This window comes from Gymnogyps californianus, chromosome 14, assembly GCF_018139145.2.
Source record: "Gymnogyps californianus isolate 813 chromosome 14, ASM1813914v2, whole genome shotgun sequence".
NCBI lineage: Eukaryota > Metazoa > Chordata > Aves > Accipitriformes > Cathartidae > Gymnogyps > Gymnogyps californianus.
The window spans coordinates 116,192-141,027 of NC_059484.1; the positions used below are offsets into that span (position 1 = coordinate 116,192).

A 24,836-nucleotide genomic window follows, 5' to 3' on the forward strand; every position below is an offset into this window, starting at 1 on the left:
CTCTGTAAGGAACTACTATATACTGCAGGAAATCCATGACAAATCCAGATGCAAGTTTTCAGATGGGTTATACATAGTATGTATCCTCCAATTCTAACGACAGAGGCAAAACCTGAAGTTACTATGACAATAATCTGCATCCTTAAAGCTTCTATCAGGAGAAAAACAATTGCTGGAAATTTTATGGAGGTTTTGGGAAGAAAAAAAGACTTGGAAGCACATTGGATTACCATTGCACTAAGTTACTTTATATAGAAACTTTAAATAGCAAAAGAAATTAAGTCAAAAGTCCATAAAAGTTCATAATACATAACAATTCAGAGACATCCTCCAAAATTACACTGAAGGAAAAGTATCCAGTAATAATACTAGCATTTTCACCCCATCAGGTATGCCAGGATCACTCATTCTAACTTCACATTTTCCTAACAACTAACAGAGATGTTTTCAGAACTTGCAGATAGTTGGTGAGGGGAATCTGAATGAAATAGGGAATGCAGTAGTGGGGGAAGAGGAGAGTGGTGGTGTGTCTAAGCACAAGTTTGGATGCAGCCAGTCACAAGTTTTCATCTGCAACATGTCAAATACATGTCCACCACATCTGCACACAAGAAGACAAGCTTAATACCACTACACCATGGATGAGCATTTCACGACATCAAGTTTAAAACCAAAATCCAGTATTCCAAAACTCTTAAAATATTCAAAGTATGGCTGGAAGCTTTAGTTAGATAAATCCTAGCAAATAATTTTAAACAAAAATACAAAACAATGCAATAGACAATACCTTTATAGCATGCAAGTGTAAGTGCACTTTCTTTGAACTCGTTGGAGTGAGTGTTGATTCCTGCACCATATTCCAGCAATACTCTTGCAACCTCAACATGACCTGCACTGGCTGCTTCCATTAAGGGGGTATGCCCATTCTCATTGTGGTCTTCTATATTAGCACCGGCTTTCAATAGCACCTTCACTATGTCAACAAAGCCCCCAGCACAAGCGTAAGTGAGAGCTGTGTTCCCTGCAGAGAAGAAGAAGTTTACATGAAAGCCACTTCCATCACCCACTCCTAATACAGGAAAGGAAATTAGTTTTAACAGCTCTGAACAAAACCAAGTATATCACTAGCAGCAGCCTTCTACCTCACAACAATGTTACTCCAGCCAATAATTTCAGGTTGGGTATAAAATCCCAACACAACTATAATGTGAAAGAGTTTTAATGCTAAGCCAGTATTACAAATAAGGATTTTTTTTCTTTGATAATTATGTTTCCTACTTCAGCACACAGAGAGAGATGAAATACACAAAAAGATCAATGGGTAATTTTCATGCTCGCTGTAGAGTTGGGGGGTGGGGTGGTGTTTGGATTTTTGCCTAAGACTGTATCCTGTAATGCCTTGAAAAACTTTTACTGGCTGGATGAAAATAAATTTATGACTTAAAATTCTGGTACTGTAAGTGACAATCACATATGGCTCATGTTTTAAATGCTACAGTCAATTTTAAGGTAAGTTCTGCTTAATATGGCTAAACATCCAGACAAAAAGAACATTTCATAGTTCAGACACCTGACTTCTTTAAAATTTGAACAAAGTTTAAATTCTATCTTAATATTAGCAGAATCTAACTGCAGGTTAATATTCTCAGCAAGGTTAGTTAAGCTGTGGTCAAGCATCAGCAACGTAGACAACATTCAATGCTCAAAGAATTGTACCTCCTCTTTGGTAAAAAGTAGTAGACTGAAATAAATGGTCTTGACCAGAAGTGTCCCACAGTCTTCTTACTCAGTAATTTTGGATTATACAGATGAGAAAAACTAAACTTCATGTATTTTTCTGGTCATCTAACACCACAGTGGTTTTCACAGGAACAGTACTTTCCATTACAGCTTATATTAAAAACAATCCTTAATAACGGCCAGGTAAGACTCTAAACACATCTGCTATGTATCTGGCCTATTCTTAATATTTCCTGTCATGTTTTCTTGTGAATGAAACTATCAGACAAAAACACAGATGTTCAGAACAGCTGCACATCTTATATGCCAGTCTTATTAATTCTTCGTGTTCCTGCTTCCCAGTTACCTGTTGAAGACTGCGCGTTGACATCTGCACAATGAACAAGGAGAAGTTTAACAATATCTACATAGCCTCCGCTGGCAGCTGCCATTAAGGGAGTTATGTCTCCTTTATTCCCTCGATCTTCAACGTTTGCATGCATTGCTAGTAGCACCTAGAGAAAAAAGTTCACTTTAATGAATAAATTGTAACACCAACACTTTGTGTTTAGTTCAATGGGGCTTGTGAGAATGATTCCCCAGCCAGCTGTGACATGCCCTTGCAGTAATACCCCCAATGGTGAAGCACAATGGCACTCCCCAGGACCATTTATAATTACTACCTGCACTGTGCTCTGCTTCAGGAAATGCTGCTTTTCTACATTTGTTCATATCTGCTAAAATCAACATTAAGTTACAGTACAATACTGACATTGTCAAAAGTCACAGGGCAATTCACTAACCAGAAAGACAGCAGAGAAACTGTAAACTTGCATTCATGACCACAGCACACATCAGGTCAAGCTTACAGGTAAACAGTTTTCTCCCTGTACTCTTGCCTGGCACCAAAACATGAGGCTGGCCACTTTCTGAGAACTATCACCTAAACATCTTCAAAGAAGCACAAATTCTGCCCTTAGATACACAAGTATAAAAGCCAAAAATTAACACAAATTAATGCACTGTTGAGACAGATGTGATTAAAAACAAGATTAAGTGACTGAGACATGAGTTTTTAGAAGGTAACCACTTGTAGTGTTTGATTTTGCTGCTATTTTAGATCCTCTTGCAATGTCTGCATGGCAGAACAGCTTGACTGCATCTAGAACAATGCCAGAAAAGTGAATACATCATAAAACACAAGATACATTCCTCAGACAAGTCCCTTAAACCTAAAGGCATATATGATGGCATTTTCCATTACAAAGACAAATGATAACTGGAAGCCCACAATAAGCTGTATTAACTGATATTCTGTTTAATTATAAAAAATTATTATAATCAGAATAGCTAAAATGTCTACCTATCAAAGAAGCCCCTTAGACAATGCTTCACAAAGGTTTAATTGTGATTATATTTGTTACTTACTTGTGCCAATTCATAATATCCTGCTGAACAGGCCAAGCAAAGGAGACTCTCCCCTTCTTCAGTATGTTCATTTACGCTTCTTCCTTCATCCAACAGCTTCCGGACAGCATTTACATCCCCATCTGAGCATGCTTCTGCCAAACTGCGACTGGAAAATCAGTTACCACAGAATAAGCCCAAAATAAATCTGCAATAGATGGCTAGCTTTCCTATGCAAGGAAGAAGTCTTTAAGTAAAGACTCACGACATTAGTATTAAAGCCTTACTAGAAAATACATCTTACAGATTTTTTAAAGAAAAAGTATATATATACACACATCATTTCCATAGGTGAAACAGAAATAAAGACCTTGCTTATGTCTAAATTAGCTCGTCCTCATCAGTTGCTAACTCACATAAGCTCTCATATAGACTAGATGCAGAGAGGAGTGCTCAAAACTAGGTAATTTGTGGTGTTTGCAAGATACAGAAGTAAACCTCACCGATGCTGTTCACACTTTGGTGGAATGCCGGATGCACAGAGGCTATGACCATGACAAACTACTGACCATAGGTACCAAGGCAAATTTCTAGTAGACATAAAGCCAAAAAGTGAACAGCCTAGCATCACAGAGACCACTAATACCGAATACTGCAACAAGACAAACTTCTGACCATTGTCTCTCCTGTAGTGGGACTATTTCCTTCTCTGCACTAGCCCACAGCTTTTTTCTTTTAATTGAAAATACCAGTTTCTTAATTTAAGCAGCCATTTCAAAGAAAAATCCTTACCTTACCTAATGACATCTTAAAGGAAGAAAGGAGATGAGCCTTACAGAAGTTTACTATGTTTCCTTTCATGCACTGTTAAAAGCATATTACAGAAGTCTTCAGATGGATGAAATAAGCCAATTGAACTGCACGTTTTTTAAACAGCAATAACACCACAAATCCTACATGGAACACTACTAACTCATCCTTAAAAAAAGCCATAAGAGGTAATTACAAGCTCAGAGTTAGAAGGAAAAGACAAGACAAACCTTGAGTTCTTGGCATCCAAAAGCTCAGAAGTCTATAATCACTACTTTAACCATCATTAACCTCTGAAGTAGAGAGAATAGCTATTTCCCCTGAGACCGAGGAAAGTACACTAATCAAATCTTGAAAAAGGTGAGCTGGGTTTCAATTTATTTCATATCAAGTCACCTGTCCTTTAAATCTTTTTCTGTACAAAAAAAAAAGTCTAACAGCAAAGACAACTGTTAAAGCACTGCTAAACGCAAGTGTAAACAAGAGCAAGTCATGTTCAGTACCAACCCAGTTACACTTCTCCAACTGATGATATAATTTTATTTAGAAAATATATGCAAGGAATCATGATCGCTGCAGCCACTGGGAACCAAACCACAGTTAATGCCCTGGTGGGAGGGGGAAGGGAGGAAGAGCCTTCTTTTATAAACAGTAGTGGACTGTACATGATGCATTCCTATCAGTATATTTTATTTGCAAGATATGGAAGCTTGTTTCTTAAAACAAAAAACTAGTACACTCAGATTCATTAAAAACCTCAAACTTCTACTTTTCTTCTGTAAAAGACAGAAGTTCACTCAAGAAATTCACTCACAATGAAGAAACCATCCATTTGAGCACAAAGTCCCCTCAGGAAAGCATACAAGTTTCACTTTTCAATTGTTCAAAGACTGTAATGGTTAAACTATGTAAAGTCCCTATTTTAAAAGGAACTCATTTGTCATGTACCGCAAAATGAAATAAACTGTGCTAGCAGCTGCTAGATAAAAGCTGAGATCTGACCTGAAGAGAATATCAAGTATCTGATCACCTACATTCGCACTGTAATCACTAAGTATTTTAAGCAAAATAACTGTATTTTGGTAAAGTTTATTATTTGGCTACATAGTCAAGTCCATATACTGAAGCAATGGGATCCCACTAAAAGGCTGCAGGATACTATCAAACCTGCCACCTTCTCCTGGGAGGTAGTAAGGGACAGCTGTGTGCTCACAGCACAAGCAGTCAGTCAAACAGCCCTGCTGCAACCCACACGTAACCGGGCATTTACAGCTCAGGTTCCTGTGTTCAGCTGGGAGGAGAAGGTGGGGATTCATGCGCTTCTGCACACACATAGTCTAGCCTTTAGAAGTGGGAGCCACCCAACACCATAACCTGCAAGACAAATCCTGAAACAGATTCATCATTCTCAGAAGATGACCTTAAGCCACCTCATATAATACAGAACTGCTGTGAAACCTAATATGCTCTGGGAAAAAGCTATTAAAAACAAGATTTGTCACTGATTCTAGTTGACCCAGGCACCTCAAGAGGTCTCCCAGTTTGCTCTCTGCTCAGGTTCCCTTTGAGATATTTCCAAGACATTTTGTAAAAGTGACAAGAATGACACAGGGATGCTCTTCCAAATGAAGCACAGGATGCTGTTGACCTTTGCTCCAAGGGTGCATTGCTGGTTCATGTTCCACTTTTTGTCCACCATGAAACTCAGGTCTTTTTCTCCAAAGTTGATTTCCAGCCATTCGGCCCTCCCCATCCGTACCAATGCACAGAGATATTCCTCCCCAGGTGCAAGACTTTGCATTTCCCTTTGTTGAATTTCATGAGATTCCTGCCGGCCCCTTTCTCCAGCTTGCTTGTCAAGTTTCCTCTGAACGGCAGCACAACCATCTGGTCCATCAACCACTCCTTTCAGTTTTGTATCACCTGCTAACTTGCTGAGGATGCACTCTGTACCATCACGTGGGTCACTGATGAAGACGTTAAACAGTACTAGCCCCAATATCATCCCCTGGAGTACACCACTAGCAACTTGCCTTCACCTGGACTTCGTGCTAACGATGCTGAGCCTAGTAGTTCAGAAAGTTTTCAATCCACCTCACCGTCCACCTACCTGGTCTGTACTTCATCAGCTTGTCCCACAGGATGCTGTGGGATACATTGTGAAAAGACTTGCTAAAGTCAAGATAAACAGCATCCACTGCTCTCCTCTCATCTACCAACGTAGCCATCTCATTGTAGAAGGCTATCAGGTCAGGCTTGATCTCCCCTTTGTAAAACCACGCTGACTACTTCCATCATCATTTTGTACTTACTATGTTAGGAAATGGCTTCCAGGAGGATTTGCTCCATCACCTTTTCAGGGTCTGAGGTGAGGCTGACTCGCCTATAAAGTCCCTTGGATCCTCTTTCTTGCCCTTCTTGAGGACAGGAGTGACATTTGCTTTCTTCCAGTCCTCAGGAATCTCCTTCATTCCCCATGACCTTGCAAACAAATTGAGACTGGCCTTGCAGTGACATCAGTCAGCTCCTTCAGTACTCACAGGTGCATCCTATCAGGTCCCATGAACTTGTCCACTGGACTATGTCCAACCTGTTCAAATGCTCCCTGACCTGATACCAACCAAGGGCAAGCCCTCCTTGGTCCAGACGTTCCCGCTCATCTCAGCGGCCTGGGATTCCTGAAAGCAAATCTCACCAGTAAAGCCCAAGGTAAAGACAGCATTCACTACCTCTTCCTCTTCTGTGTCCCCGTAACTAGGTCCCTGCCACATTCTGAGCCAGGCCCACATCTTCCCTCATCTTCCTTTTGCAGCTGATATACTCACACTAGTAAATCTTGTTGCCTTTCATGCCCTTTGCCAGATTCAACTCCAGGTGGGCTTTGGCTTTCCTAATCATGACCCTGTATGCTTGGACATTGTCTCTCTATTCCCCATGGGCCACCTGGCCTACTTCCACCTCTTGTATGCTTCCTTTTTATGTCCAAGCATGCTTCCCCAGCATATTTTCATCTCCCCATGTTTTGATCCACAAGTAATTTCTCTAGCTTCAGTTAGGAAATGAAACTATATTGTTCTATATTTGTATTTACATTTTGAGCAATGACTCAAGACTACTGCCCTTACTGTAAGCACTTTGTTTTGCAAATCCCAAGTCTGAATTTCAAGAGGACATCCACATGAAAGGAAACTTAAGACTTTCAATTTTTGATCCTAGATCTGAAGTTCAACAGTATACACAGTCACACCATCCCAACAGTTTAGGAACTATTTGCATCACCTGTCAGAGTAGAAAATATTTCAGGACCCCTAAAGATGCTTTGAAATTACCAATATAGAAGAAAGCTTTTGACAACGTAGGACAAATCCTCAGTTCTGTCATCATGGGAGTAAAATGTCGTCCTCATTAATTACCAGTTGCAGAAAGTTATCAGATTTTCATTTTCCCCTAAGCTCCTGAGCAAGATCCCGGGGCAAATCGCTGCCCTGTAACTATTAGTATTCTTTTCCAACTTTTAATACAATGAACTAGATTCATTAGTTTCCAAAAAAGTATGCTGAGGCAGTAATTAGAGAACTATCACCAACTCTTGTACAGCTAAGAATTTAACCCGTTTTTGAAAAAGAAATCAACTGTCTAGTACACAGAAAGAGCAGCAGGTTAGAAAGTAACTTTTTTTTGTACTTTTCTCTTACACTTTGAAGCCAATAACCTGATGGGGCAGTAGTTACACCTTCAGATTCAATAACTTCACTTCTGCTAGTAGTAGACAGATACGTTACCAAGTACTAACTATAAAATTAACTGAATTTGAAATTAAAAATACAAACTTACATTCTATAGTTGGGAAACTGGGGGTGGGGAGTGACCAATACATACTTGTCCACTTGTCCTGCATTGTGATTGTTCTCTGCTCTCATCCGCGTCAACGCAGCAGCAGCTTCATCCAGCGCACAGCTGACAGAAGACGTCAGTCTTCGGAGAACCTCAGGATCTGCGAAGGCTTTACCATCGGCAGTGGACAATTTACCAATTCCTTCAGTGTACGTTCGTTCATCAGTCAGGTTAGTATGAAAGTCACACAAAAGAAATGCAAAGACACTATTTTAGATTTCAGCCACATGCACTATTAGTTAAAAATCATTTGCAAACATGCCAGAAAATCAGCTACTTACAAGTAACTGTTAACATTTGCCTAAGACCTGAACATTTGATTAACTATAATACGGCAGTAAGAAAACTATTTTTCAACTGGTAGCTTCATTACCTGTCCCAAATTCCCAACTCATACCTTTGAAGAATTAAAAAAAAAACCAAACCACTCAGGGGAATAAGGCTAAGTCCAGGAGTCAAGCCCAAAAACAGAAGTTTGGGAAACAGGTATTATTCCACAGGTTTAGTTTAATATTTTCTGAATGTGAAGAATTTTCCAATTTAAAATGTAAAGTTATAACCCCTTTCCCATCCAACTCCACCCAAAATGAAGCAGACTTAGCTCTAATATACCTTTTCTTTTTTAAGAGTAAGAAAAAATTTTAAAAAGTTATTAGCTTAAATTCCCAATAATTTAACATTTTAAACTGCACAGCTCTAGTTACAGGCACAAAAATTATGAAACAAAATTTCAAACAGTTTAAGTGTACTTGAAATCAATGCCTCCTCTACACTAACATTACACAGTAGAAATGCTTAGACTCAAGGAACTTTTGTAACAGTTTCTTTTTTAAAAACAGTTTCTTTGCTGCAAGCCTAAAGCTGAAGGCCAATACTGAACAGCACCATAAGAAGGTATTTATCCCACTCATTTACATGGCTGATATAAAATTATGGTATAGCTGTGTAGTTACTCCACACAGGTTTTACTCCATATAGTTCAGCACAGCCTATTTTACATATGCAAACATAACCGCAAAGTTGCCTCTGCAGTGTAGGCAGGGCTTATATTTGCATATACAAATGTGCAAATAATGTAAAGAAATGCACTCATGAATAGTACACCCTCCCTGCCCCCCCCAAATCAATTTCACATGCTACAAAAAGCAAATGGTTACTGGTTTATAGATTAGCTACCTTCACCAGTGATGTATCAGTAACTTTTCAACTCCTTAGCTGTTAAACAATGTCAAATTAGATATAAACCTCTGAAAATAACGCATCTTATACCTCAAAAGATTTGCTACTTGGTATGTGCCTATCTCTGCAAGATTGATTTACATGTCTCCCACAACCCAGCTTGTAATTATTACAGAATAAATACTGAAATTGTACTTTGAAAGTTTCGAACATTGTCTTCAGACATTGTACTTCCCCAGTTTGAGAGCATCCAATTTGTTTCTCATTAATGTAAGAATCAATACTTACCAAATTTCTCCACCCTGAAAACAATTTAGGCCAGCATACACCAGGCACACTGTTACATTACCCTACATCACTGCTGCAGTGCTGATAAGTGTTGGATTACAGTATTGAAACTCAGTGTTGCTGGAAACGATGAAGAGTCCCTATCCTGTCATCAAGGCAGACGCCTACGATGGGGTGCAGAAGTTTACTTGGCTGACTGAAACTGAGCATGGGCTATGGAAGTTGAGATAGCTGCTTAAGACACTTGGTTAGATCCAAGCGCACTACCTCCCTGGCTCCAACATCCTACCTCTGGATCACTTCAGCACTGTCAAGAGGCTATGAAAAACAATTTATAATAAATTACCTACTCCACGATCAAATGAGAAATTACAACTAGATCTGTCCACACCACACCCATCTGGTTTTTGAAGACTGTCTAGTGCACTGCAGAGCAATCAGAGCAGAGAAACATAGGGCCACGGACTCTTGACTCCACATACTTGAAGAGGCTGCCAGCCACATGCCCCCTTCCACCTCCAAACTGTTGAGGCCATAACCCTTCTAGCCACTGCTGTTAAATATAGTGAGGCTATAAACAACAAGTCTCAAACACCACAGCTCACGCCTCACATATTAACATAAACTGAATTTGTTGTTGGTTTAAAAGATGTAAGTCATGTCGGCTCTGCAGTTGCGGCAGGTGAGACAGCGGGGGATAGCCACTGCAAAACTGCGCCAGGGCATCCATTTAGTACCAAACACATAGAGAAAGTGATAGTTTTTATATAGATCTGCTTCCCCAGGACAGCTCACAGAGTAACTACACAGATGTTTACACTAGCTATTTCTGGTGGTAGTGCTGGCTTACACTAGCTTGCAGTGTACATAAAAGTACACTGCTGCCTAAGGGAAGAAAGGGAATCAAGTCTTCACAACTCAGCACTGAGGCCTCACGTAGGACCTCTGCAACCAAAGCTGAACACCACAGTAAGCAAAGTGGAAAAGCACTCAAGAGAAATCCACAAGATTTAGAAAAATGACCCCTGAGCAAAGGCTAAAAAAGCGTAGATTTAGCTTACAAGGAGCAGCACAACAGCAGTTTCCCTCCACTTAGAAGGGTCCCATGAAGGAGCTGGTAAACAGCTCTACTGCTGGCAAAAGAAGTGGGAAATAAAAAGTCCAGTCAAAACACCAAAAAAACCCCACCCCAAAACAAAACAAACCAAACCAAACCAGAATGACCTGGCTATCTGAAACTAAACTGGGTATCTCGATCATTTCAAATCACTAAGGTAGTAGATCAGACAGGTTACCTAGACAAGCAGAACCTACACTTGACTGTTCTCTCCATTTTTAAAGTTTGCTTGTTGAAGCATTCATACACGGGATTTCTGAAGGCAAGAGAAGTCACACCACAGATCTAAGTCCTGTGTCCAGTAAAGACAAATGAACTTCAACCACTGCAGAGCTCCTGCTCCAAACTATCTGTTTTCATGGATTACTGCTGGCAGTCTCCTGGAGTACTTACCAACCACAGGTCACTGGCTCTTCCTTCCATCTAGTAAAAGCACACTTACAGCTCACTACAGTTTCCTACTTTGTTCCAAAAAAGGTGCTATAACCACACGAAGGACTTCTGAAGGGTAAGCTGAAGATGCCTTTTATTCACCTCACCAGCTAGGGCTCAACCCAGGTGCCATCCCCAGCTGTTAATGTCATACTTTTTTTTGTATTGCACATGTCAAAACTAATCAACAGCCACACAAGACATCAGAGCAGATATTTGTTAGGCTGGATGGAGTAAAAGGGAGACAGACTACAAGAATTACCACTGCAGACATCCATTCATTTATTTCCCTTTTGCAGGTTTACAGTACCATCTAAATAATTCCTCAGTTTTCACTTTGCTATGATTTAGGATGACTATGCCAGAATCTTATTGCTGTAATGCTCACTTATCTTTTAACCTCTGATTTAATTGTTTTTGTGTCCACTTCATAACCATTTGCTCTCGTGTCACTCTCCCAGGTGTTTAAGACATCTCATACGCACAGGGACAGCAACAATCTGATCTACATGCAGGACCAAAACTCTTCTTGTCTCCTCCCGTCCAACGAATACTGAAAGCATCCTCAAGACCATTCTCCACATTTGCTCGAATTCATCCTTCTTGCACACAACTGATCACAATTTCTCACATTATTACAGTCTCACTAGCACGTTACTGATCTGACACTACCTGAACTGAAACTCAGTGTCTGACATTCTGTGCTTCCTGTGGGGCAATGGCACATTTTCAGGAATACGAGCCACCACAGAGGTTGTGTAACATCATCTTTTCATGGACTGATCACTGTTGCAGTATAAGTCTGAAAAGAGAACATGGGAGCCACTGCGGACTGCTTTTTATTGAGAACAGCCTACAGTCATTCACCATATGGAGATGGTGATGTTCCCAATGCAAAGTTACAGCCTGCCACTAAAATTATTAAGAGCATGTTCATGAGCAAACCAAAAGGAAGTACTTCCATACAACATGAGCTGCCATGCAAAGGCCAAAAAGGTGAATTTAAAAATAGATTAGATAGGTTCATAGAAGGCACAGGCTTTACAGTAATACTAAGAACAGTGGCCCTGGAAGTCACTATTTAAGGACATTCCTAAACAAGAGACTACTGGAAGGATAGAAAGAGGAGAGACTATCACCTGTACTGTGATTTTACTGCTTTTCCCTCAAGTGTCCACAGCTAGCCCACTGCAGGGCACAGGGAGCTAGACACACCTTCAGTCTGCCTTTGTGGAGCAGTTCTTTAGCTGAGCACCTTCTGCTGAAGCCACATGCCAATGTGTTCACGAACCCTGGCAGGGACAAGGCCAGCAGCATTATCCAACAACTGAAAAGAGAGCTCTTAACCATCCCTGGGAACAGGTTGCCCAGACAAGTTGTGGATGCCCCGTCCCTGGAAGTGTTCAAGGACAGGTTGGATGGGGCTTTGAGCAACCCGACCTAGTGTAAGATGTCACTGCCGACAGCAGAGGGGGTGGACTGGATGATTTTTAAAGGTCACTTCCAACCCCCAAACCATTCTATGATTCTATAGTCTCCTCTGACTGGAAATAGATGACCTAGCTCCTCCTCATCCAACACATCAACACACAGACTGTAGATCTCTAAATCAGAGAGAAAAGTATGAATCCCAAGATCTGCAAGCAGATTAGTCCTTCTACTGGGCCACAAACTACCAATTCTATGGTACACAGATTCTGAAAAGGGTATTTCCGCCAGTTTAAACAAGTCAACAATTCAACAGTTTAACAGAGATGAAATGTCCAGTACAACTGGCTACTATATAACTAGGTTGAGTCTGGAGCAGATGACTTTTTTTTCCTAAAGCTACTATGGCACAGAGCATGACTGGACTTAGTGGCAGATAATGCCAGATGTTCTGCAACTTAATGCCATACTACTGAACTATTGAACTATTTAAGTTAGCCTGACGTTGATTATAGAGGTGTATTAGAACAAGCAGCTCACCGTTCAAGGGAAAAGCTTACTCATCAGATACACACCTACGCACCTATAACCAACACTCTGATTTGAAGCATGGGCTTCCTTGTTGACTTTCAAACTCATCAGGATATTCCTACCATGTAACTACCAAGGTTAGAGTTTTAGGGTAACCTGAAATGAGCTGGTAACGTCTCAGTGTGATCTTCCTCAGTTTAACGAGTCAAAGATACAGATACTACCTCAGAAAAAACTGGAACACAACCAGGTTTGTGTCTTTGGAAAACCCAAAAGGGCAGGACCTTATACCACTGGTGTGATTTTGCCACAAGGAATCGGAGATTACATTCTCTGAAAACCACGTCCATATATTTTCACAATTTGAACACGAAGTTGAAAGCCATGAATAAATCTTAAGGAACCAACATGAATAAGCTAGGCCGAAATTGTTTCAAGTTCACTGCAGTAAAGGAACAAGTCAGATACCTACACTCAAGCAACCATTCCCTTCCCTTCTATTTCAAGAAAAGGAACATTCTCACAGGATCATCAGTTGCTCTACCCTCCCTAACTGAATAAAGTTCATATCAAGGATAAAGAAAACACTTAAGTGTAGCTTCTACATAATTATCACCATTTAAAATACCTTAAAAAGAAATTACTCTGGTATGGAGCCTACAGTTAAGTCCGTCATACCATACCACACACAATTGGTGTCAACATATGCTTTGAACATCAAAGGAGATTGTTCCAAAGAGATCAACATGTCTAAGTGTAAGAGGTAACGTCCAATAATCCTCACAAAAAACTGCAGATTCAGTGGTGATTATGTTCCTTCTCAGTCAGTTCCAGCACACTGTATGTTCTAACACACACTTGAGGCCATTCACCTGCTAATGTGTCCAATTTATGATCTCACATTCATCAAAGTCTAACTCAACTTCAGCTCACATGGAATCATCTGCTAGTCCCAGAAGCTAGCTTAAAGGGATCCTCTGCTTCCTTAAGGTCTTACATCACTTGTCCCCCAAAGGCAAGTTTTGACGGAAATGTGGACAGTTTTAAAAGCCCAAAAGAAGAATGAAATGAGAATTGTGGCCCAGAAATGTGTCTTTTTTTTTTTTTTAATGGTATGTCAAGAACCTGCTTTAATCAGCATGGTGTAAAAGTAGCACCTCAAATAAGGTAAAGAGGGTTCAGGAAAGGAGAGAGGGGACTTCGTTTTAGCTTCTTTATTGGAATCCCCATTCAGAGGAATCAAGAAGTTCTAGACTGTCAAAACCAACTGCTACAGTCTGTTGCCAACAAGCAGTAACTACCAGAAAAGTATTAATTCTAGCACATCACAGGTGCTACCACAAGACAAGAAGGCAACAAGCAGGACTGAGCATACCCTGTTCTGTAAGGTCTCAGGTGGCTTAACTCAAATTCTCAACACAGGTATGGCTCCCCTAACAGCACATCAGAGGAATTCAGTTCAGGCATGTTAAGAGTAGAACCTAAGGGAAGACATCCTAAAGAAAAGAGATTTCTCAGGACCTTTTAATCCACATGTTATAAGTTTATTTCTGGTAATACTTAGGAGCAGTGCAGCATCTGCAGAAAATTACCATCTACTACTTTCTGTAAATTCTAGCAGTGGCGGAAGCAAACAGAGATGATATCAGTCATCCACCAAACAGCAGGCTGCTGCTCTCTGCGATGTCATAACTTCCTGTTTTGTGTATGTTAACAGAAAGTGATTTTCTAATTCCCCATATAACTAACAAAAAAGTGTGCACTTCACTCCTCTCTGATGATGTCAAAATATTTTCCCAAACACTAGGTTCATATTACATCATTTTCAGAGCCAGTAAACCAAAGTATAGTGTTGTCAGCACACTCACCAAGACCCACATTGATCTTCTGGCAAAACCAGGAAAACACCAAATCAGCTCTAACCTGCTGCCCATGTTTAATGCCTAAGCAAGGCTTGCAAAATTCTAGTTGTCTTGAACAAGTAACTTAAGTTAGCAGCCAGGTGGTGAAGCAACTGGAATTGGCGAGCACAGCACAGACACCAAGAGCACACTCATTGCCAGACCTGTGCCCGCTCCGCGTCAGGCTTCAACAACTGCACGATGCTCCCAGCATGGCCACTGCCAGTTAGAAAGACACGGGCACAGAAGCACTGAACACAGTTTTGTCTCGCCAGTTTTCTAACAGACCTCAGCTACAAAAAACAAAAAAAAAAAAAAAAAGAAAAGAAAAAAGCTGAGGACCCCACAGCAATGGAAAGACAGACAGACTTTAGTCTTGCAAAATAGATTTCAGCAAGGACACAACACAACTTATTTCAGCCCATCTAAAGTGAGAGTGGATTGTGCTGGCTCTGTTTTTTTTGTAAAAAACAGTCCAAAGCCAAGCAAATGAAAAGGAATAGCCATTTGCAAGTTTCACTGTTTCTGCATCAAGATATCTGATTTACAACATCAGAATGAGAGACGTAATATATTTACAATTTTTTAATATATTTTAAATACGTAAATGTGGTTTATTGTATGCTGATTGCTCAGACTAAAGTCCTCAAGGAAGAAACCACACGTTGAGTAGTGCTCTTTGTATATAGGAATTAGAAAAATACTAATAATTCATTCTAGTGTAGTAAACTTTTAAAAATTCATATGCTTTTAAAAACTTTAAGATCAAGTGTTGTTAAAAAAATGTAATTCACACTAAGGTAAAGAACATTAGAGTTACAAGGGAAGGTTTACTTCCTGTGTAAGGAAAATAACTGTTAAGTCAGAGTATAGGCTGAGCTACGCCATTGGGATTTTTGGGTAAGCCATTTGGCTTTTAAAACAAATTTCTTCATTAAAGCAGTTAAAGTTTTAAACCCTCTTTATTAAGTTAAGCATGCCATACTTAAACTTCCGTATGATTCTGGTGAGCCTTTGAAGAATTCACACAATATTTACAGACCCTAATCACATCTAATGCAGTACCCAGGACCATGTGTGAAGGGAGACCTTCAGGAGCTTGTAATCAGAGGATGCACAAAGAAGAGTTGCACTGAAATCTGCAGAGATTTTGCATCTGGAATATCCATATTTCAAAACAAACAAACAGAAAAACCCCCAAAACAACCAACCACAAACAAACAAAAAAACCCCCAAAACCCAAACCCCGACTAGTTACTTCAGACACTATACTGTGCCTTAGCTGCCTACATTTCATTACTAACATTATTTGTATAATGACATAAACCCTGTTCAGGAATAGCTGATTCTACTTTGTCTTTCAAAAAACCCACATTTTGACATCAATTTCATACCACACAAGTCCTCTCCTGACACACCTTCCCTTAATAAATACATTGGTAGTAAATACCCTTTTACCATAATTTTTTTTTACCTTTCTTTTGCATCATTCAGAAGAATGATGAACTTTAAACAGAAATGCTCTTTCAAAGTTTTTGAATCCTCACTCCTGACATTTAAAATGCCATACACTTCTGTGTTGCAACAAACTTGCTTATAATCTTACCCTATCATCCCAATCCAAGAACACTTTGATTATGGTCCGGCACATCCTTGAAAAGATATCTAAGCCACTTGGCAATACCCTTTCTAATCACTACATAACAGATTATCATACATTACTGTGCCATTATGTATGAGATTACCCATTAGTGCTTAAATAAGCATGCAATTTCATAGATAACATGAATCTCTTTAAACACCAATAATTATTTTGAACAAGAAAATATCATGACCTAAATTGGTTGGGTCCCCCCTTCCTGCTCCGGATTCTTCCTAAATCAGTCTTTCTGCACTGTATAATACTCAAACTCCAAGACAGGAAACCTTAATCCCTATTTAACAGAAAGGGTTATTCCCAAAAGACAGATATGAATGCAAATCAAAGGAGACAAAATTATGGTGACACATATTGGTCATGTTTTCAAAGGCCTGATCAATCCTCTTTCAGACTGAACTAGTTCCCTAGCCAATCTTCAGCAGCCAGTAGCAGGAAAAAAAACATAATTATACACCTGCTCTCTCTGATTGCTTCTATACATTTAAGCCTATGTGCTTAAATTGTAACTCAGTTGACCATTACTAAACTTCTTGCTAAAATTCACAACGCTCTCTCAAATACAGCAGGGCTGGATTATTCAAGTTAACTAAATGGCATATACGCTGAGTTTACAGATCTAATTTTTGTGCTCCTTATAGTCCCTTTTTTACTAGGGCAAAATAAGGTACCCGAGTGATTCGTCTTAAAACTAGCCATATCATAACTGAAAGATTTTTCCTTTCCAACAAATAGAGCTCTCTAAAGGTTCTACAACAGCACCTTCCAAAGTTTTTGAACCTTGACTAGCATCACCCAGTAATGTTTCTGGAAGGCTAATATCGTTCTTTATTACCGTGCCCATTAAAAATCAACCTTTCTAAAGGCAGCGCCATTCCCTGGGAAGCAGGGCTCGAGATCTATGCAACCACCACAGTGTCTCAGAACACACCTACTGCCCTGGCTTGCTCTGTGATTCTCACAATGCAAGTAACTCCTCTTGTACAGCACAGTCAGCTTGCCTGAGCAGGCTGCAGCTTGATAGCTTCCTCAGCAGATGATTTATCACCTTATAAAACCAAATACAAAACCCGGGGTAGGAGAATGTATTCTAACTGTATTCTGCTGTATTTACCAGATTTCAACTCAAAGACATTCCCAGATGGAAATGGTAACCCTGAAGTTTACTCGGTTTACTTGTTGCCACAGAGGTTCAGTTCCTTGGCTGTTTTCTGTTGGTCTTAGCAGTAAAACTATCAAAGTGTGAAAGTTCAGAGTACCACAAAGCCAACATAATGTATCAAAAACAGAGCTTGTCTTCTGCCCCAAAATCTCTAAGATAAAATCCAATGAATACATATTTAAACTCCCCGCCCCGAAGTCATGATAAGTCAAAATCATGCATCAGTAAGATGCCAGCTTCTAGTTAAGATACAAAAATCTTCAGACAAGTGCCAAGTCTTCTGTTGTCTAGTTCCTCCCCATTTGCAAGGGCCAGATTTTTGGGGGGAACTCAAAATACAAGAGACTTCAGTGAGAGTTCATGTTCATTTCCTCGCTGCAAAATGTACCACCTAGAAGGGATTCTTTCCTACAGAACTAGATTTAAAGTTTTAAGTTTTCCCAACACCTTCCTGAGATAAAGAAGTTCAGCACTTTTGCTGGAAACAGATTATGCAATAAGGTAAATGAAGCATCTTTCTGACATGACACGGTGGGTGAGCAGATCACCACTGTTATACTCAAAAAAATCTCACTCCAGAAACCATTTAGAACAGACTAAGCTGTTACTGTCTCATGGGATGCCTCCAAACAAAACATACAGGCAAAAAATCTCACAGAGGTATCACCCCATCGCCTCGTGTGCAGCCAAAGCTAGCCATGAGCCCTCCTAATGCTTCAGTCCACTACATTGATGTATTTGCAGAGCCATAACAGCATTTCTTAGTAAACTAACCCATATCAAAAGGCTGCTCCACAGCAGTCAAACCCTGTAATTAGCAATGCCATGCCTCTATCCAGGCAAAAGCTTCAAGCATCTTCACACTGCACACAGTATAACCTCTGCTTCAGGGAAGTCACATCTATTACTCAGGTACGTCAAAGCTGGATCTTGTGTGTTAACTAAATGTGGCACTTTGGGGATGCATTTGAGCAACTGTGCCTGGCCGCTGGCCCATCAGATAACTCAGAGAAGGGCTGTGGCAACATAGTGCAGGGTAACTGCAAAAGGTCTCTACAGTAGGGCTAGCTCTGTCTAGAAGAGCTGGTCTTCCTCAGCCTACACTGTACAGTTGTTCAATCCAGTAACTCCTATCATATGCCTGGAAATCCCATACAGTTACAGAAAAACTGCAAACTTTCCCAAGCAGAGTACCTGTAGAGAAGAAAGAACAGTCTTCCCCATGGATAGTACCAGCAAACAGAGGATGATAAGCTCAGCGTAGCTTATGCACTTGGTGCCAATCTGACAGTAGAAAGCCTCAGCTTAACTCCTTGAGTAAGCCTTTGCCATCTTCTAAATCACAATAAAAGAGTTCTCCTGCAAATAGTTCTGCTGGCTTAACGTGACACCAGGAGCTAACACCGGTGGCAGAAAGAAAGCATTCATTACTGTGCAAAGGAAACTTGACGTTGTGCCTAACTTCAGACCCAAAAGGATAAAGCAATCAGACAATTAATGGCAGCACTACTATTTAAAATCCTAGCACATCTGAAACATGCCCTCAAGATGGCAAAAGGCTTGTAAAAATAGACAAATTTGGTTTGACTGGGGAAGGAGAGGAGGAAGGTGGCAAATTCCAAATCCCTTAGGAGAGAAAACCTGCCAGGGAAAGACAAGACATCTCTTGATGGCAACCACAGACCAAGAATAAACATTTTTATTATGTAATGGTGAACTATTTAGACCACAATTAACTAAACCTCACAGAAGTTCTACCTCCCCCCCCCCCCCCCCCCCCAAATGGTATTTTTTGCTTAGCTAGATCTCCCTGAAAACGTGTTTGGTCCTTTAGAAGTTCTCATTTAGAAGACATTTTAGTGTAGGTATAGCCTATAGTCTCTTTTTGAGAAGCATTAACCAGAATGCTTCTCCATTTTTTCACTTTGTCATTCCAACACTATCAGTCCCAGGCAGGGAGTAGTAGAGATTCGATATGGTAGGGTTTATTTTAGCTTTGTTTTCTAAAACACTAAAAAAAACTACATTGAGGCTTTCAGTCTTTTCAAAGTCAAGCACACGCCTTTGTAGTCTTCACCACTGAATATCAAAATTATAGTCTGATCTTAGCTCCAGTGCACTGAAAACTTACTGTACCCTTAACATCCCTGTTGTGACTATGCTGAACACAAGAATTTATCCTTTTATATACATTTGATACAAACAGTCACTATAAAACTGTGGTTTTTTTCCCCCCATATCACCGAGTGCATGGCACAAACTGAATTCACTGCTGCAACTTTTATGTTTATTCTTCTCAATTAGTATTGGGACACGCTAAATAAAACTCATTTAGTATGAAATCAAGGGGGTGGGTTTGGTGGGGGTTTTTTTTGAGTAATTAGCATTTTACAATATTTCATGTGTCACCATCACAGTTCCCCACAGACTTCCAGAGAAGCCGAGTTTTCGATTTCTACAGATCAGATTCCTGACAGCAAACCATCACACCCAAAAATGACATTTTCAATGCTATCTGAAAAGTCATGTTCAGATCATCTGCTAAGCATTTTCTGGCAAAAGCAGAAATATAGTTTTATTCTCCTGGGTTGTATTTCATGGTCTTAACCTCAAAATACCCCTTTCTTCACAAATCCCCACTCCTAAAAATAATAGGAACTCAACCACTTGAGCAGTATCTCAAGTGAAAGGGGATGTCTGAAAAAAACCTGAAAGGCCATCACAACATACACATGCCATTGGAGAAAATTACCCTTGATTCCAGCTTCTAACTTTTCACTTGCTTGACACTGCAAACTCTTAATATTATATTTTCATTTACATATATTTCAATGTAGTTGTCAGAACAGGAGCCAGAAATCTCGATGACATTTCTCTCTGCTTTCCAGTATGGCAACTGTAGCAGCAAGATTTTCTTTTTTCAGAATCAAAAGCTAGGAAGTACTTCTCCAGCTACAATTAGTTCTTACTGTTTTTTTGGTAACATATTGATGACAAGGAGTCCTTTTTTGGGATCATCTGCTTTTACATCAGTGTGCTCAGATATCTCAAAATCTGAAAACTAATTTTGTATACTTCAGCACAAACATAAATTCTTGTTTAACTAGTCAATACTCATTAATATTTACATTTCTTTTGAGAGTTTCCCCATTAGATTTCAATTTAGTCTCATGTTACTTCAATACCAGGTTACCCAGTCAGGTAATTCACAACATTAGTCAGCAACTTCCACTTTTACTAAAGCTTGGAAGCCCCGTAAGCAAATTCAGCAATGAAAAACCAGCTCTACATAGACTTACAGATGTTTCTAGCAAAATCCCAATCTCCCCAAATAGTCTGCAGTTTCATCTAATTCCTCTCCACCAAGCCAATTCACCCATTTCCTCTGTTTTCAGAATGCAAGAAAGAATACGGATATTTGACAGATATGGAATACTACACATACTTTAACTTAAAATACTAAAATAAAAGATTGGTTTAAACCTTGTGACAGACTTTTTGTTACCATATGAGAGTTCAAATAGGAAAGAATAATACCAGAAAAGTTATCCATAACTATCTCCTCATACTCTTCATCTTATTTAAATTCCTGACCATGACAGACTGTGCTACTACATTTTTCTGTCAGTTTGATTTTTTTCAAGCTTTCACTAGGCATCCATTTTCTCCCATTGTAAGAAAATTGAGTTACCTTTTCTAAAGCTGAAATAACATGAGGTCTTCTGTGTCGATCCAACATTTGGCCACTGCCAGAAAGATGACTCAGTGCTCCTCCTCTCCCTGGGTTTCCCCAGGCACTCCCACCAACCCCACTGCACTCACACTCGGGAAAAGAAGAGGGAGATTTCTACCAGCACAGCACGATACATTTGACCAGCAAAGGGTCTTTCTAGCCACCACTAGAACTGGCAAGAGGAGAGAAAACTGTGCAGCCAGGAACAGAAGATTCCTGCCTGATGGTGACAGCAAATAGCCACTAAACCACCTCAGCCACCTCACACATCTTCCCCTGTGCCACTCATTCAGAATGTCCAAATTTTTATGTTTCCTAATCAAATATCTTTATAAAGAAACCCAACTTTTCCATTTTTCAAGATTTTGTTTCTATTAAATCTCTAGCAAAGAAACATTTGCCTTACTACAAGGTGACAAGTTCCCAGATACAATCCTCAATACTGGTCGTTCCTTACAGGAACCAGGACCTTCAGACACATTCATCACGTATGTGCATAAAATCATGCCGATCACTCAACCAAATGCACTTTAATCCCATACATATTACATGTAGTTAATATGGAAGCATCATGAATTACTCCTGCATCATAGTTACAGATGCACTTCATCATCAGCAAACGGTTTTTCCACCCATCTCACTGCAGATAAGCGTCTGGGAGAGATATCTGCCTCTTGGATTACCTCGCGCTTTAAAGAAGCAGCTACAATTAGGACAAAAGCAATAATACAGTAAAAAAAATTGCCAGTTCTGTCGCAGTCATCATTTAAACAGCAATTCAATGGCTGAATTGCTTTAAACAAAGCAAACTAAAGCTCAGGGGAGAATACGAGAGGGCTTGTAGTTCAACACAAAGCCTGAAGAATTATATTCAAGTACAAGAAAGTGTTCATATTTCCTCCAGCAGAGAAGCAAAAATTTAACACAATTATGAACTGAACAGACATTAATGCTGAACTTGTCTAGATTGGTCTTTTCCTTTTTTTTTTTTTTGTTTGTTTGTTTGGATTTTTGGTTTGGTTTTGTTTGTTTTTCAACTATTTGTTAAGAATTAAGCCTTGGTCCAGAACCTAGTGAAGTACATTCCCCACACCTATGAAATACTACAACCAACCATGGCAAAAAACTACTTGGTATGCACTGAAAGCTATTACACATATGAACTGCTGGACTGAAGTTCTTACTCTCTACCTACCGCTAACAGCTAGGCTTCAATCGACATGTAACTGCTAGTTTATCTCTTCTTTGATTGCACAGCATCCCTGCTGGCTGGAGCATCTGCTCAGCTAGCATATTCAAGAGGCAACAAGATGGAAAGGTAAGATAGAAAGGAGGGGAGAAAGGAGCATCTTCCTCAGCCCCAAGATTTTGTACTGGAAAAAAGTAGTTTAGTTTCTTCAAGGAACCTGGCTTTTTTTTAATAAAGAAAGTGTAGGGCACAAGAGATGAAGCTAAACTAGATCTTTTCAACTTGTGGCAATAGAGATTCCCACAAAAGAGGTTTGTTAAAACTATCTGTGTTTTGGCTTGCAAGACATATCAAATGCAAGTACAGACAATTGAATTTGGCCTTGGAGGAGGAGAAAGCTTCTGTTTACTCATTATGAGTTAGAAGCAAAGGTAGAAGACCAGCCCAGAAAAAAAAAAACAAAACCAAACCAAAAACCTGACCAACATCCATAGGGACTGCAAGGTAAGAGTCATTATTCATCAAGAAACTGCTCTAACGCTGGGACAGTTGCAACCTAGTAACTACAACTGTTGTAAGGCACGTGTCAAGCCAGTGATGATCCCTGTAGCACAAACTACTCTTTTTCAAATTTTCTCGGTCTGTAAAGATCTAGTGTCTACTAGGCATCTATATTGGAATATTTAGAAAAAAAATTCTGCACCCTATAGAAAAGTCACAGTACCCTGCCTGCCTTCCCTCATATATGTGCTAATTCTAGTTAGTGCAGTATTGTACAAGACCTGACAGTAACTCAGGTATTCTTATTAAACAAGTCATAGAGTAACAGCTAATTCTACCAGCTCCAGTAAATTGTTGAGGTTTGTTCTGGTTTTGGTTTTTAATTAAAAAAGCACTTTTACCCATGGCAACTAAGGCCTCCTTTCTAACTTGTTTTTGATTGTAAGAAAATGTATGGTCTTGCATTTGAGAGGAATATTCAAAGCACAATGCTAACTCTAATCCAAATTATAAAGGGCAAGGATGGGATTAAGCACTAGTTTATAAACATCGACCTTACTCTGGACATAAATTTGTTTTGGTGCTTCTCTAGGATTAAATGGGAGGTACTGTTACAGTTAAATAGGAGCTTATCACTTCCATTTTTGAATTTTTTTGAATGACTAAGTCAGGGATTTTTTTAGGGTTTTTTTCACCCTTAACACAGATAAAAGCCAGCGATACACACCCAGAAAGATCTGCCATGGCAGCAAAATCATAGTGAATTACTTGGGTGCCTGATGCCTTTTTCATTGCCAGCCTTCTCTTCCCTCCCTCGCTACGTCCTCCTGCAACATCTTTTCCAGGGCCGCAGCACCAGCAAGTATTCAAGCACATTTATGCACTTAAAACAAACGCTCTTCTAGTTGTATCACGCTTGCCAGTATTACTGTGATTAGCTAAGGGAAAACTTCAGCCACAAGCTGAATTGTTTGCCTGGCTTTGTTTAGCTTTTAAATGGACACATGCTCAAATGGCAGACTCAGCACATCTCCCCTAGAGACAGGCAGTCATCTGCTCACACCCTGTCAAATGAAGCGTGAGGGCACACATACATACCAGCACACTCAACTGGATCGTAATGACAGTATACAGTGCTAAACGAACATGCAAGAATCGGTATCATCTACTGAGTGCCCCAGCAAGAATCAACGGAGCTAGGCTCCAAATTCAGAGCTTTGGACATCCAGGACATTTTTGAAGCATCCAGGCTACAGACTGACAAAAAAGAATCAGATTGCTTCTGGTTGCTTATACAAAGTAGTATTAAAACCCCAAGTCACTCTTGTGGAATTTATTTTAAGTTGAGATTGTAGTCCTTACAATATTTACCCATACAACTATAAAGGCAGCAACTTTGTAAATGATCCAGAAGCAGAAATCATGACCTCTGTAAGGAAAGCTTCAAAATAAATTTTTTACTTCGTGTCATCGAATATGGAAAAATTTACAGGGTTTATTTCATTATTTTTACAGAAAAATACTGAAGCTAACAGTAGGCAATTATTCTTTAATTCCTGGTTCTTCCTTTCATGCTTTATCAGAGAGAAAAACTAATGTTTCCTCATTTCAAGTCTGACAACTGCTTGCCTCCAAGAATCTGAAAGATACACCTCAAAGAGCTAAGACTGCTACTGAAATATGGAAAGGAGGAACATGGAAATGGTACCGTCTACTGTGGGGGGGTAAGGAGCAAGGAAAAACCCCACATATCCCTGAGAAACATCAAGAGAAGTAAAAAATTTATTCATGCTGAAGAAGGTGCACAAAATTCCTATTCTTGACTTCCAGCATTCTAAGCAAGCCAAAATATTTTAATTCTCATCTACTTTAGGGCTTCTGACCTTTG

The 24,836-nt window shown here is 39.7% G+C and overlaps 1 protein-coding gene across 2 annotated transcripts in view; it reads right to left on the bottom strand.

Annotated features, from left to right (window-relative positions):
* The window catches only part of ANKHD1 (ankyrin repeat and KH domain containing 1), a 116,076-nt gene that overhangs the window by 64,546 nt on the left and 26,694 nt on the right, over nt 1-24,836 (bottom strand). For both annotated transcript variants that reach the window (XM_050905537.1, XM_050905536.1), the window contains exons 3-6: nt 7,816-7,972; nt 3,148-3,295; nt 2,087-2,234; nt 788-1,021 (exon numbers count right to left, since the gene is read on the bottom strand). In XM_050905537.1, the coding sequence (XP_050761494.1) occupies nt 788-1,021; nt 2,087-2,234; nt 3,148-3,295; nt 7,816-7,972 (687 nt within the window). The remainder of the gene's footprint in view (nt 1-787; nt 1,022-2,086; nt 2,235-3,147; nt 3,296-7,815; nt 7,973-24,836) is intronic.